General features: G+C 40.9%; 1 protein-coding gene across 5 annotated transcripts in view; it reads right to left on the bottom strand.

Moving 5' to 3' along the window:
- Positions 1–8,748: 8,748 nt before the first annotated feature.
- The window catches only part of CEP63 (centrosomal protein 63), an 80,373-nt gene continuing 72,990 nt past the window's right edge, over positions 8,749–16,131 (bottom strand). For 3 of the 5 annotated variants that reach the window (XM_023735975.1, XM_023735976.1, XM_023735978.1), the window contains exons 13-15: positions 12,670–12,875; positions 11,526–11,802; positions 8,749–9,790 (exon numbers count right to left, since the gene is read on the bottom strand). In XM_023735975.1, coding sequence (XP_023591743.1) covers positions 9,632–9,790; positions 11,526–11,802; positions 12,670–12,875 — 642 coding nt within the window. In that variant the 3' untranslated portion in view covers positions 8,749–9,631. The remainder of the gene's footprint in view (positions 9,791–11,525; positions 11,803–12,669; positions 12,876–16,131) is intronic. The other 2 variants (XM_023735974.1, XM_023735977.1) reach the window with 2 other exon arrangements.

The following is a 16,131-nucleotide window of genomic DNA, read 5'->3' as shown; positions in this document are numbered from 1 at the left end:
GTTAATAAAGAAGCACATATAACACTATATCACAAGTTTAAGTTTTTGAGAAGGAGCCATAGGCTCCACCACTCTGCCAAAGGAGTCTGTGGCACACAAAAAGTTAAGAACCTCTGACAGCTGAAGGCTGCCAGCTCCCAGAAGGTTCAGAAGCACTGGGGGAGGCCAGAGAGGACTCCTGGCCAGTGGAGGAAGAGGGGCAGCACCCCAGCTCCATCCAGGGACTGAAAGGGTCCTGAGGGGTATGATACGCAGTGTTTCCCATACTGCTTTGGCATTTTTCTAAGGACCTCTTATTAACACTTTGAAAAATTATGGAAATCTGGAAAACAGTTTGAGAAATGTGGATTTAAGGAATGACTTAGTCTGGGAACACACCAAAATTGCTTAGTGTTAAGCTTTTTTGTAGCAAAATAAACAGGCCTTAGTCTACAAATCCCTGCTCATGCGGGAAGTAGTGGGTTGAACATATCAGCGATCTAGAACCTTTCCCATCTTTTGTTCATGGTACACACATAATATGAATAGCCTGAGGCCAAGGTTCCACACTGGGCTGATGGGCCTGTCAGCCAGAAGGGGGACCACTGAGGAAGCCACTAGAGCACATGCCCCAGCCGCTGCTCTGGGGGGTCACCCAGGGGCCTGCACATTTGGAATACATGCTGGTGTTGGGAGCAAGGGCTATACTCAACAGTGGCTGAAGGGACTAATTGGTAGATACTATTTCTTGCCTTGACTGTGGTATTTACTTTTAGGCTGAGGATCTGAAATACATGTCTTAGATTCCTGAAGCATCTGGGGACTAGTGGATTGTTTTGTTTTGTACTATAAATCAGGGGCAAGACAAATCCAAGGGATGGCCCACTGAGAGGCCCTCATCATTTCCCAAAGCCAGTGCCTCAGGAATGGGAACCACTCTAAGAACTGGCAATTAGCTAATCCCCACTGGATGCCCCCCAAAGGAGTAGCAGCTCCATAAAGCACGAGGCTAACTAGTGTTGAACAGTGGTGTCTCAGCTGATCTGTTTTCCATAGCTGAAGAAATAAAGCAGGTTTATGTAATGTACCTGGCTTTTATTTCTCTGTTTGCCCAGTCATGCTTGTAGGGATACTGAGGGACTTGCCAAGCAGTCTAGGGCACACATCCAAAATTCCCACATTTCTACATCAGTGGGCTGTAACCCTCTCTAAAACATTCTGTAGACAATCCTCTAACCACTGAGTAAGAGGCCATAAACCACAGTGCCTGTACCAAGCATTCCTGCACCCCTGCAAACAACGTACATAGCCAAGAAACTCAGCCTGGCTTTGGACTTTGCTGCCTGTACCCTCGGCAGCCCTGGAAACTGTGCCCCAGACAGGCAGCACCAGGAGCATACTCCCACTGGAGGGAAAGCGGGAGCCCCTGCAAAACCCTTCTACCCTCGTTATCACCGTTCAGAACCCCACCAGAGAGAAACTACCCTGCCGATTCTAACTCATAGTGACCCTACAGGACAGAGTAGAACTGCCCCACAGGGTTTCTAAGGCTGTAATCTTTAGGGAAGCAGACTGCCACATCTTTCTACCGTGGAGCAGCTGGTGGGTTCAATTTGCCAACCTTTTGGTCAGCAGCCAAGCGCTTACCAGTGCTCCTTAGACCTACCACACACCTCAGCCATTACTCAGAGCTTGCATCATCCACTCTGAAAAAGGGGTAATATCACTGTTAATCCTGAATGTGAATTGAGAATTGAAAATATGCAAATTTAGGAGACGCGCTGTATGTGCTGTGTTTTCCGAATATACACCTGAATTTTTAATGACTATTCAGCTGTCCTTTAAAATTCAGTCCTCACAGGGAGGAAGGTTGGGCTCCTGAACTTTGGTGTCTCTCCCCAAGGGGATGCAGGACATCATTCTGGGAGAACTCCAGTCCCTAAAGCTGTGGCTCTTAATCTTTTAGGCTCACTGATACCTTAGAGAATTTGATGAAAGCTATGGACACTCTCTCCAGAAAAATGCACATATGCACATTTATATATTTGCATTTAATCCCAGGGAATCCCTGGACCTTTGACCATTTAAACATTGTCTTGAATAGGTTCTTTCTTTCCATGAGAGGAATGTAAACCTAATTCTGATTGGATGATTGTCCAATCATTCAAACTTGCACTTAATTGGTAACATGAAATTCCCACAGAGAATGAATGAACTGTGTTGGTCAAATATATCAAAACTGCACTGTGAAGACATAGCTCTTATACGGTGTATTTGAAAGGCCTTTGGTCCATCCATTCCTCTACATAGTCTAAATTTCCCCCTTTGATCAAGCCCGGTCACAAGAGCATTACACCACCCCATGTGTGGCCTCAGATCTGCTTCCTCTGAATTGCATTTGAGCCTGACGCCATCAGCCCATACTGCAGTGCGCTAGAAGGAACAGCTGTACAGTCTGTATGATCCATTATAAAAATGTGGTAAGGCCTCTCCTACCAACCACATGCTCATACTCACACTCAGGAAAAGTGCTTCTCTTGAACACATGATCTGTTTTGATCTTGCAGGTACCACCATAAAGCTTGGAAGTAATAGTGGCTTCTTCTCTGCTTTTGCCCCTAAGAAGCTCAGAGTTAACTCTGCTGCCTGCCTCTAGCAACTGGACTGAACTAGATGATCTTTGTGGGCCAATCCTTATGACCCTCATTTTCCCTTTGCCCCATACCGCTGTTTCTTTTGGATGCATTTTTTTATGCTATCTCAAACCACTTCTGGACAAGTCAACAAATCAACTTTTTTCTATTTTACTCCATTCTGCACTCAATACTGTGCCTGCCAGCTGTTTGCTTAACCTACTTCTGCTCTCAATGGCACAGACAAAGCTTATTTTAGAGTTATTTTTCTCACCGATAGCATGTAGGTACTGGACTAGAGGGTGTTTTGAGAACAGATAACCATCACCCATAGTTTACCATGTGTTACATGTCTGTGTATGGGGAGAGGATATAGCTGGAGTTAAGTAGACATAAGAGGTACAGAATGAGGTAGCATTTTTTCTATTCAACAAGATACCTTCACAGGGCTATGCCAGGCACTGTTCTAAGTGCTTTACAAATATTTAATCTTCACAAAAACCATTGAGGTAGGTATTATTGTTATTTCTCCCATTTTACAGATGAGAAAACTGAGGCATGGAGACGGTAACTTGCTCAAGGCTATACAGCTAATAAGTGGCAGAGTAAAGATTACCAACGGGGTTGTCTGACTGCAGGGTTCATCCATGCTCAGTACTTCTAGGATAAGGTGCTTCTCTCTGCCAGAGCGAGCCTGGGCTAAAGGACCCTGGGCAAACCACCTAAACCCTCCTTGTCAAATGGGAACAATAACAGCCACTGCCTCCTCGACTAGAGCTCAAACAAGGCTCCTTGGAAGGATAGTGTCCACCTCACAGTGGGAACTCAACTTTTCCCTCTTCAGCTAAAGTCTGCATAGGAATTCAGATAAAAATCACTGGGAATTCAGGCCAGGAGGAATGAGATAACTCACCCAACAAAACATCATCTGTAAACCCTAAAATAGACTACAGACAGACCTCTTATCTTTTCATCTCATTTGAGTGGCGTGACTGCTGAACCATTTTGTAAAATGTGTATTAAGAAACTAATTCAAATTTAGTTTTGATACACCTTAATATTTGGCATGTCTTTTTGAAAAATGAAGTTTAGAGATTAAATAACAATCAAATGTTCTGACATCAATTTAGGCGATCAGTTAACTACTTCAACTTTAAAAACACTGCATAAATTTTGAAGTACCTTATGATTCCTTAAATATTTTCAGCGACCAAAGAGTTTGTCTTTGTTCCTCCTAATTAACACATAGTATGGACAGTTCATCCCGATGTGTCTGTCAGTTTGTTGTACCGTGGGGGCTTGCGTGTTGCTGTTATGCTGGAACCTATGCCACCGGTATTCAAACACCAGCAGAGTCACCTATGGCAGACAGGTTCCAGTGGAGCTTGCAGACTAAGACAGACTAGGAAGAAGAACCTGGCGGTCTACTTCTGAAAAGAATAAGCCAGTGAAAACCTTATGAATAGCAGTGAAACACTGTCTGATATAGTGTCGGAAGATGAGCCCCCCAGGTTGGAAGGCACTCACAATATGACTGGGGAAGAGCTGCCTCCTCAAAGTAGAGTTGACCTTAATGACGTGGATGGAGTCAAGCTCTCGGGACCTTCATTTGCTGATGAGGCACTACTCACAATGAGAAGAAACAGCTGCAAACATCCACTAATAATTGGAACATGGAATGTATGAAGCACGAATCTAGGAAAATTGGAAATAGTAAAAAATGAAATGGAACCCATAAACATCAATACCCTAGGCACTAGTGAGCTGAAATGGACTGGTACTGGCCATTTTGAGTTGGACAATCATCATATGGTCTACTATGCTGGGAATGACAACTTGAAGAGGACTGGCGTTGCATTTATCGTCAAAAAGAACATTTCAAGCTCTATCCTAAAGTACAACACTGTCAGTGACAGGCTAATATCCATATGCCTGCAAGAAGACCAGTTAATAGACTATTATTCCAATTATCGCGCCAACCACTAAGGCCAAAGATGAAGAAACTGAAGATTTTTACCAACTTCTGCAGTCTGGAATTGATAGAACATGCAATCAGGATGCACTGATAATTACTGGTGATTGGAATTCAAAATTTAGAAACAAAGAAGGATCGGTAGTTGGAAAATATGGCCTTGGTGATAGGCACGATGCCGGAGATTGCACGACAGAATTTTGCAAGACCAATGACTTCGTCATTGCAAATACCTTTTACTATGGACTACATCTGTGGAAAGAGATGATAGAAAAGCTCAATATCATCAGTCGGAACAAGGCCAGGGGCTGACTGCAGAACAGACCATCAACTGCTCATATGCAAGTTCAACTTGAAGAAAATTAGAACAAGACCATGACAGCCAAAGTATGACCTTGAGTATAACCCACCTGAACTTAGAGACCTTCTCAAAAACAGATTTGATGCCTTGAACGCTAATGACCGAAGACCAGATGAGTTACGGGATGACATCAAGGACATCATACATGAAGAAAGCAGAAAGTCATTAAAAAGACAGGAAAGGAAGACAAAAATGGATGTCAGAAGAGACTCTGAAACTTGCTCTTGAATGTCGAGTAGCTAAAGCAAAAGTAAGAAATGATGAAGTAAAAAAGCTGAACAGAAGATTTCAAATGGCTGCTCGAGAACACAAAGTATTATAATAACATGTGCAAAGAACTGGAGATAGAAAACCAAAAGGGAAGAATATGCGGCATTTCTCAAGCTGAAAGAACTGAAGAAAAACTCAAGCCTCGAGTTGCAATACTAAAGGATTCTACAGGAAAAATATTAACACAGGAAGCATCAAAAGAAGATGGAAGGAATACACAGTCACTATACTAAAAAGAATTGGTCGACGTTCAACCTTTTAAGGAGGTAGCATATGATTAGGAACCGATGGTACTGAAAGAAGTTGTTCAAGCTAAACTGAAGGCACTGGTAAGAAACAAGGCTCCAGGAATTGAAGGAATACCAATTGAGATGTTTCAATAAACGGATGCAGTGCTGGAGGTGTGCACCCATCATAGAAATTTGGAAGACAGCTACGTGGCTAAGCGACTGGTAGAGATCCATATTAATGCCTATTCCCAAGAAAAGTCATCTAACCAAATGCGAAAATTATCGAACAATATCATTAATATCACATGGAAGTAAAATTTTGCTGAAGATCATTCAAAAGCGGCTGCAGCAGTACATCAACAGAGAACTGCCAGAAATTCAAGCCGGATTCAGAAGAGGACATGGAACCATGGAAATCACTGCTGATGTCAGATGGATCCTGGCTGAAAGCAGAGACTACTAGAAAGATGTTTACCTGTGTTTTATTGACTATGCAAAGGCATTTGACTGTGTGGCTCATAACAAATTATGGATAACATTGCGAAGAATGGGAATTCCAGAACACTTAATTGTGCTCATGAGGAACCTGTACTTAGATCAAGAGGCAGTTGTTTGAACAGAACAAGGGGATACTGCATGGTTTAAAGTCAGGAAAGATGTCCATCAGGGTTGTATCCTTTCACCATACCTATTCCGTCTGTATGCTGTGCAAATAATCCGAGAAACTGGACTCTATGAAGAAGAATGTGGCATCAGGATTGGAGGAAGACTCATTAACAACCTGTGTAACGCAGATGACACAACTTTGCTTGCTGAAGGTGAAGAGGACTTGAAGCACTTACTGATGAAGATCAAAGACCACAGCCTTCAGTATGGATTACACCTCAATATAAAGAAAACAAAAAACCTCACAACTGGACCAATAAGCAACATCATGCTAAATGGAGAAAAGACTGAAGTTGTCAAGGAGACTTCATTTTACTTGGATCCAGAATCAACACCCAAGTAAGCAGCAGTCAAGGAATCAAATGACACATTGCATTAGGCAAGTGTGCTGCAAAAGACCTCTTTAAAGTGCTGAAAAGCAAAGATGTCACCTTGAAGACTAAGGTGCGCCTAACCCAAGCCATGGTGTTTTCAATCACCTCATATGCATGTGAAAGCTGGATGATGAATAAGCAAGACTGAAGAATTAACGCCTTTGAAAAGGCGTTGGCAAAGAATATTGACTATACCATGGACTGCCAAAAGAAAAAATCTGTCTTGGAAGAAGTAAAATCAGAATGCTCCTTGGAAGCAAGGATGGCGAGACCATGTCTCACATACTTTGGTGGAAATGTTGTCAGGAGGGATGAGTCCCTGGAGAAGGACATCATGCTTTGCAGGGTAGAGGGTGAGCGAAGTAGAGGAAGACCCTTAGTGAGATGGACTGACACAGTGGCTCCAACAATGGGCTCAAGCATAGCAAGGGTTGCGAGGATGGCACAGGACCGGGCAGTGTTTCGTTCTGTTGTACACAGGGTTGCTATGAGTTGGAATTGACTCAATGGCACCTAATAGCAACAACATGGAGAGTACCCTGGTGGCGCAGCAGTTAAGAGCTCAGCTGCTAACCAAAAGGTTGACAGTTTGAATCCACCAGCCACTCCTTGGAAACCCTACAGGGCAGTTCTACTCTGTCCTATAGGGTCATTATGAGTCAGAATCAACTTGAAGGCAATAGGTTTGTTTTTTTTTTTTCCCCTGGTATGGATAGTTCAGAAGCAGGTTGTAGCCTACACATTTTAAGCTGAAGTTTGAGACATTTTGAAACTCAGAAATCCCCTCACACCAATCCACATGGGTGCAGTGCTTTTGGAGTCCGCAGAGTTCTTTCAGAAACGTATTCTCAGTAAATCCTCTCAATCCCATGAGGTATTATCCCCATTTTATGGATAAGTACAATGAAGACCAGAATAGCAGTGATTTTCAGTCAGCCAGTACTTGTGTAGTATCTACGCTAGGCAGCACACTGCCAGAGCACAGAAACAGGCCCCGGCCCCTGCTTATGGGGTTTTCAGCGGGGGAGACAGCAGTACAGAGAACCGCAGTGTGGCCAGTGTTAGGAGAGTGGCACACACAGGGTGCTGAGAGAGCAATGAGGAGAAACTATTCCTCAGGAAGGCTTCATCTAGCAAGAATAAAGTAGCCAAGCAAATGTGGTGTTTTAAGGGCAGGCGAAAGAGGAAAGGGGAGGCAGACGCCAGGGTCAGCATGTACAAAGGCACGGAGGGAAGAAATGTGGTGCATCCAAGAAAGGACATGTATCCATGGGTTCAAAATATCTGAGCACCTCCGAAGTGCTGGATACCCTCAAGGAGCTTACCCTCATAAGTCCATGCCCTCATGGAACTTAATTCTACTGGTAAAGATAGACAATTAGAACATAAATCAAGTAACAAAATGATTTCACATAGTAGTGAGTACTATGGAGGAAATAAATCAGGGCAGTGAGCTAGGGAGTCTAGAATGCACAGGTTTGGGATAAGGTAGTCAGGGAAGGCCTTTCTGAAGAGGGGGCATTGGAGTGCAGGTGAGAGAGGAGAGAAAGGGATTCCAGGCAAACAGCAAGGCAAAGAACCTAACAGGTTAAAGCTTGCCGCGATCAAGAAACATAAAGGAGCCAGTGTGACTGGAACAGTGAAAGAAGGGTGATGCAGCAGCACCAGATTGCTGAGGAGCTTGTGGGCTGCGGTGAGCAATTTGGATTTTACCCTGAGTGCAATCAGAAGCTGCTAACTGAAAGGTCTGCAGATGAGCTCTTAAACCACTATGCCACCAGGGCTCCTATCAGTCTACAGATGGCATTTAAAGCTTGGGAATTGGATGGAATTGTCAAGGGAGAGTATACTGAGGAAAAAAACAAGTCAAAGCCCAAGGGAGCACTCTGACATAGAGGTTAGAAGAGGAAAAGCCAGCAAAGTAATGAGATGGAGTGGCCAATGAGGTGGGGAACCGGGTGGGGGGAGACCAGGAGAGTGTGGGATGATGGAAGCTAAGAGAGGAAGAAGCCAAATGTGTGAAATGGTGCTCAGAGATAATTAGGTTGAGAGTAAAGAAGTTACTGAATTCAGCAATATGCAGGTCACTTGCGACCTTGAGAACAGCAGAGTAGTTTCGTGGTGGAGATGGGAAAGGTCCAGCAGAGAGGGGAGAATGGCAGAAGCCACATCCTTGAGCTGGCACGCACACTACACTTTGCCTTCCTTGTCTGTTAAGCGCACACTTTCTCTCCCTTGTGAATCTATTTCCTATGATCCTCAAAAGCTGGCATCGCTCACAGCCCCAAGGGTTCTCTTTTGTCTATATATTCTCCTCAATCTCATGAATAATCATGGTTTCAAACGCCTCCTGCACACTGATGACATCTAGATTTTGATCCCTGTCTGATCCTCTCCTCAGCAATGCAGATCCTGAAAATTCTCTGTGGATGTCCCTCAGGCACCACACACTAAACCCAGCCCCTGCCTTCTCTGCCTAATACTTGAGTTATGAGCAAGAGTGTGCTTGTTGTCAAGGTTCCTTAGAATGGCCCTCATTACACATTTCCAGCCCAACTTGGCACATTATACTCGAAGATACCAGACTAGTTCTTTCCTGTCATCCTAACCCAGGAATTCCCATTTAATCCTCATAAAATAAGTGATGTCCTCCCCTGAGGTTTACAGAATGTAAATAACCAGCACAATTTTACATGGCTAATAAGTGACAAAACCAGTACCACCAGTATCAATCAATTTGACTCTTAAATCCATGCTTCAACTATGTACTTCCCTTAAAGGAAGTCCCTGTAGTTACTTTATTTCCAACATGTGTCATAAAATCTTTATTTTAATTAGCAGACAGCTATTCACATTTAAGTCAGCAAGAGAAAGTATCACTTTATGATAATAAATATTAATATGAGAAAAAAGTCTAGCAAAGAGGTTTATTCTTACAAGTTATTGCTGGAAGAAGTCCTTCAAATAAACTAGTGCAGTGAAAATGACTAACAGAGGTAATCAACTCTTCAGATTTCTTCACAACTGCTTTAGTATGTAGCATCTTCATAATTTTTATATGCTCACGTTTTTAAAGAGTCATGACTTCAAGAGACAGTAACTCTTTGGTTTTATTTTTATTTCCAAGCCTGTGATTTTTTAAGAGGCTACTTTAGAGCTGTGAATTGTTTCACTGTCTTTTCACTCTCTCTTTTCAGTTCTTCGATATGGGCATCCAGACGCTCTAGAATATGATGAGATCTCAGTTCCTCCTCTTCCAAAAATCTTGTAGCTATTGAACCAAGGGGAGATACAGGCAAAGGACACTAGAAGAGAAACACATTTGGACAGACACAAGTAAGTAGAATATTGTATTTCTAAGACAGACTACTCATGATGTTTTTTAACCAGCAATATTAAAAAGTGATTTTTTTAAAACATAGTTTTCCCTCTAAAGATATATATTCCTTTGTCTTCATCCTAATGGCCAAAAAAGGAAAAATCAAACTTGTTACCATAGAGTCAATTCTAACTCACGGTGACCCCAAGTGTTACAGAGTAGAACTGAGCTCCGTAGGGTTTTCTCGGCTGTAATCTCTATGGAAGCAGATTGCCAGACCTTCTTCCATGGTGCTACTGGGTGGGTTGGAAACACGCACCTTTCAGTTAGCAGTCAAGCACAAACCATTTGCACCACCCAGGCCCCATCCTAATGACAAGAGCAGTTAAAAAAAAAGAAAATCAGTAAGTTCTGTAAAAATTAACACAAATCTCTCCTTTCCTGATCTAAGTTATGTAAAGTATTAAAGGATATTAGTTATTGATCTGAAGAATATTTCAATTCACACTAGCACATCCTTCTACACCCCAGAAGAAAGTATATTTAATACCTGTTATTTCAAACTCACTTTAAAAATCTGAATGTTACTTTCATTTTAAAGCACAGAAAACCTACCAACAATAAATCAGACACTACTTAAAATCAATCCTTTTCCCTCTTCCAAAATTCCACAATCCCTTATCTGAAACCTTTGGGGAAAGTTGTGTTTCAGAATTCAGACATGTTGTGATTTTAGAAAGGTAATACAAGACATAACCATATACAGTATTACTCTACTGGAGTTTGAGGTAGCATCTCATAATGAAACACACTGGTATTTCTGAAGCAAAATGCATGAATGTTCACACTAAGTGGGACAAAGTCTATACGTATTATCATATCAGTTTAGTTCAGGTCAGGTAAGGTTTGGTGCCAAACGCAGGAAGAAAGTTTGTTTTCAGAGCTTTTTAGGATTTCATAATCACAGATAAGGAAGTGAAGACTTGTGTATTCCCTATTTTGAAAACGCAAAGAAAAACTTTCCGTGGACTTATCGGCCCACATTAAAAAAGGCAGTAATAGTGAACTTTCACAGGTATCAGGCCACGCTGGTGATAGGAAACGAATGTCTTGAGGGCAAGCTCTTCAGCACAGAAGGCAGAAGACGGTGGGGTCTGCACAGTGGTTGCAGGAACGAAGGGGCCGGCACAATGTCGAAAGGCAGGCTCTGCAGTCAGGCCCTATCTTGCGGCACCAGCGTCACATTCTGGACACTGGGGATGCACCTCCTTCCTCCACCTCTGTCCACTCCTTTTCCCTTTTCGCAGTTCCTTCTCTCTTTCCTCACTGTCTATGCCTCAAGACTATCCTGGAATCCAGAGACAGTCCTTGAACCAAGCACTCCAGTATAAAATTGACCCTCTCTAAAAAATAAGGCAGGAAGGGAATTTCTAGTTGGGGTTAAAGACAAACAAATATCTATAACTCAAATTACATTTCAGAACTAAGATGTATTTTGAAAAGTGATCTTGGCTGAATGTGTCTTTACAATCAAAACCATAAGACAAAAATAAATGAGAATGATAAAGGTACTTATAATAGAAAACCAGTAATTAAAAAAAAAAAAAAAACTATTGTAAATAATCACCTTCCTCCCTCTCAAAAAACAAAACAAAACCTAATAAAATCAAACTAATAAAATAATAAACTCAATAAATTAGTAAGAGAGAAAGTATCCATACCAAAGATATAAACTCGTCTTGGTCATTCATACTCTCAGACACAGTGTCAGAGAAATTGGCATCATTTGCATCTAACACTGAAGGCAAAGTTTTACACAGAAAGTTAGAAGGCAAAGAGATGGTGGAGCTGCAAGGGCTGGTTTGAGGACTCAGGGGGCTGAGGGTTCTGGACACAGGCTCTAAGCTATCCGATGCTTGTCCTCTCGGAGGAGACCGAAAACCTGCTTTGTAGTGCTCAGTCTTTATTCCACCCTGTCTGTGCTGGCAATGGGGTGGCCTGGATAACAGACGAAAAAACAAAACAAACAAAAATTGTAGCAACTTTGCTCTTGTCTAACAGAAATGTGGTAGGAAGTCCACTTAAACTAACAAGCTAACTAGCAAAGCTGTATTTTACAAAATGAGCAGCCCACTCAGTCCAGGTGTTCTTTTACTCATTCAAGCGCCAAATATCCAGCCCCCCCTGCCAGGCCCCTGCCCTTCTGGCACTTACAGTATGGCAGGGAAGGCACACCAGCTGCCAGGGTGATTAAGCATGGCAAGCGCTAGGACAGGGGGAACACTGTGCACATCGCAGCACATAAGAAGGGTGCCTAACCTCCTCGGGGGGTGGGGGTGAGGGTGTCAGCAAAGGCTTTTGGTAGGAAAACATGTAGGCCATACAGTAAGAGCTGAAGCCAGGGGTTTTTTCATGGAATGCTTACTTCTTATAGTAACAGCCTATAATTAACTAAACAAAAATACAAAGGAAACTTCTTATAAAAAGCCAAATGCTACTTCTTATGGGGCAAGTGGGGCTGGGGAGGTAGAAGGCAGCATGAAAAGGTTCAGGGGAATGAAGGTGTTTTTAGTACCTACATCCAGAGTATATAAAACTAAAGCTTTATAAAAGTGCTGATTAATCCCCCACCCCATTTTTAACCTGATTATAACTTCACTTATGCATGCTGCATAATAATAATTCAGAATTAAACATAAAGAGTTCTTTAATAAGGATTCAGTTTGTATAAGTCAGAAATTATTCTCAAAGAAATGAGATTACAACAATAAAAAAAACCAAACCTGTTGTCGTTGAGTCGATGCTGACTCACAGCGACCCTATTACAACGATACACATTTTAAATAAACTCTTAAGAAATTTTACTTGAACTCTGTATTCTTGAACTCAGTAGCTCTGCTGTGTGCCGCTTTAAAAATCCTGTCAGTTTTGGGGGGGCACATCTGAGTGGAAACCTCCAGCTTAGATTTGGTATCCATCAACTCTTTCTGTAGTTGTTGATTCTCAGACACTAATTTATTTAATGCCTCAATATAATTCTCCTGGAGGTCTGCTAGAGAAATCTCTTTTGCCTAATTAAAAAAAAAAACAAAAACAAACTAGAGTCACTTAATTTGCACAAGAATACTTGTGATCTGTGATACTGCTGGTTGAAAAATGCATTTTTTTTTTTTTTTTTTAAAAGCTGTACCTAATTCATCTATGGCTTTACCTTGGAAAAAGTGAAGACTGTTTTTTGGTCCTCTAGAAACTAACAGACAAGTGACAGACAATCGAAAAAGGGTTCTGCTTCTGAGAGTAAACCAGATGGAGAGTTAGAAGCACAATGGGCTTCCCTGATGTACCAACGTCCAAAGAGCTGGAGGAAGGGTGGAACCAGGATGGAGGAAAGCTAGAAGTAAGAATCAGAAACAGAAAAAGAAAGAAAATAGCAGGCATGGATTCTTCTTCATGGAGAAGGCTGAACAGCCCAGCATACTGGTGGAAGAAAACCAAGAGACCTATTCAAGGAAAGAAATTTGAACAGAGGTTCCGAAAAGGAATGTTGGCTGGCAGGGAAGACTTTTAAACACACACTCTCTAGTCTTAAACATTTTTACATAATTTTGACACTGACCCTTGTATACAAGGTCAAATTAGGACATGAAAAAGCAACATTCATGCACAAGGTGGGAATTACTACTCTGATTTGGTCTCAGTTTTATGATCATAAATTTTAGTGTTCATCACTTATAGTGTTTCCTGGTAATGTGGTACTGGAAAAAAAAAAAGTAGTCTGGACCATTTTTTTCTAATGGCAAAATATTTTCATTAACATTCTGCAAAGTTATGGTAATCTTCTTTAGAGTTGAATATGATGTTGAGCTTGTTCTTTTCTGTAAAGAATCTTCTGAAGATAAGCTGGTCAAGAATGGTTTGACAAACAGAATTTGACTAAAAGGAACAAACTTTAAAAATATATCTGTTAACTATTTGTGTACCACTAGTCACAGTAAGTTACAAAATCTTCTGACAAGTTGTCAATGACAGACAAAATCTCAAAGAAAAACATTTACAGGTCATGTGAGTTAAACTTCAAACTACTGTCGGTTTTTTAACCGTGGTAAATAATGTATTTTATCAGAGCTGTCGCTTTATTAAGATAATTAGATATGTATTAAAATAAATCCTTAACACAAGCATTCATTTATAAAAGTAATTCCACCTTCCTTGGTGGCAAAATGCAAAAGAACATTTTCTAATAATTATTCTTAATAACACATACAACATTTTGACACTGTGTGTAACTTCAAAATCAAGGAAGCCTGAACTGCTGAGAGAATTGTCACCAGTTGGAGTTTGATGCCTGATGCCATTACATACACTTTTTTCAAAAAAAGATAATGCCACCTTTGCCAGGCATCTTTTAAAATTTTATCAAATATTTTATTAGTTTACTAACAACAATTACAGATGAAAGTGAAAGGGAACATTAAAAACCGGGTAGCAAGCACACACCTAGCTGTGTAAGGAAAGGACAGTACTGCCACTGTTAGAAGGAGGTTTCAGGAGAAAATAAGCTGAACAGAATCTCTGGTCACAGTCTGGCTTGAGCTTCCCTGAGAGATCTCAACTCTTAAATATGAACAGATAATTGCTGGCTAAGATAAGATTCTCTCAATCGGGTGCTGACAAATCCTGGGTCTTTTGAGGATTCTGTGGTGTAAATCAGGTTGGTTCTTGGTTTTCTCCACTACTAGCTTAGTACTGGCTTTCTCAGGGCATATATACCACCCAACCATCCGCTTCCACCTTACAAAATGTTTAGCTGTTATCTCCTCTGTTTTCCCCATCCCTGTGGGTTTGTGCTTAAAATAAATCCTTTCATGATAGGTTTAGAGGGATTTGGGGAGGGAACAAGATACATGCACGTTTTCATCTGCCATCTTAAAATGACAGCATAATATTTCAGAGGCACCCTACTGGTGCAGTGGTTAAAGCATTCAGCTGCTAACCAAAAGGTCAGCGATCCGAACTCACCAGCCACTCCGCGGGAGAAAAGACATGGCAATTTAGAGGGATTTAGGAAGGGAGGAAAATTAGATGTACATTTTCGTCTACCATCTTTAATGACAGCATAATATTCATTCCTCTATAGACGAACATTTAGTTTGTTTCAAAATTCTGGACATTACAAACAATACTGCAATGACCATTTTTTGTACATTTGCTCCTATAGAATGGGTTCTTTGGGAATGCAAACTGATATGACCCTTCTGGAGAACTACTCAGCAATGACTATCAAAATCAGGAATGCATATGACCCAGGAATTTAGAAGGCATATATGTATTTACAATTTTGATGTATATTGTGAAACTGTCCTCCAGAAAGGCCATCTCAACTCACTTTCTCACTGACAGAGTATGAGAGAGACTATTTCCCGATACCCTTGCCAATGCTGGTTTTTTTAAAAACCACTGTCAAAAAATATTTATTAATTTTGTTTTGATTCTTAGGGGAGAATAGCTTTCCTTGTTTACTGGATATTTTTAATACTTCTCTGAATTATGTTTTCAATCATTTGCCCCCCCCCCTTTTTTTTTAACTGGATTATCTTTCTTCTTATTGTCTTTGTAGGAAATACTTAAATATTATTAATATTAACCTTTTACCTGTTTACAGGTTGCTTTTCCCCAGTCTATTTATCTTTTTTAATGGGTCTTTTGCTATCCAGAAATTCTTTAAAATTTGTAAAATTCTTGATACTGTGAAATGCTTTATGGCTTCTATGTTTTCTCCGATGGTTAGAAGACTCTTATCCTCCCAAAAGATTGTAAAAATAGTTTCCTATATTTTTTTCCAGTTGAAATAGAGTATTCATCTAAACTTTTCTATTTTCTTCCACCTCAGCATCCATAATCAAGATTTTGAAGTTAGATCTACTTGGGAGCAAATAGGGGGCAATGTATAACTATACATCTTTTTGACGGCATATATTCTCTGGAAGTACAGAAAAAAATAATTTCTACAATCTTCAGGCATTTGACCTATATCAAGAAAATACAGGTCAGAATATAAATGGATTATTTTGCAAATTATGAAAAATTTATAATAAAGTATACTTCGTTATACCTCACTGTTAGCTAATCATGTTCTCTCTGGTTTCACGGGAGTTTGTCACCTTGAGGACTAAGGTGTGCCTGACCCAAGTCATAGTATTTTCACTCGCCTCATATGCATACAAAAGCTGGACAATGAATAAGAAAGACTGAAGAAGAATTGATGCCTTTGAATTATGGTGTTGGTGAAGAATATTGAATATACCATGGACTGCCAGAAGAACGAAC

Source organism: Trichechus manatus, unplaced genomic scaffold (genome assembly GCF_000243295.1).
Source record: "Trichechus manatus latirostris isolate Lorelei unplaced genomic scaffold, TriManLat1.0 scaffold00084, whole genome shotgun sequence".
Taxonomy (NCBI): domain Eukaryota; kingdom Metazoa; phylum Chordata; class Mammalia; order Sirenia; family Trichechidae; genus Trichechus; species Trichechus manatus.
The sequence above is the reverse complement of the archived record's forward strand: the minus strand, read 5'-3'. Positions and strand labels throughout refer to the sequence as shown.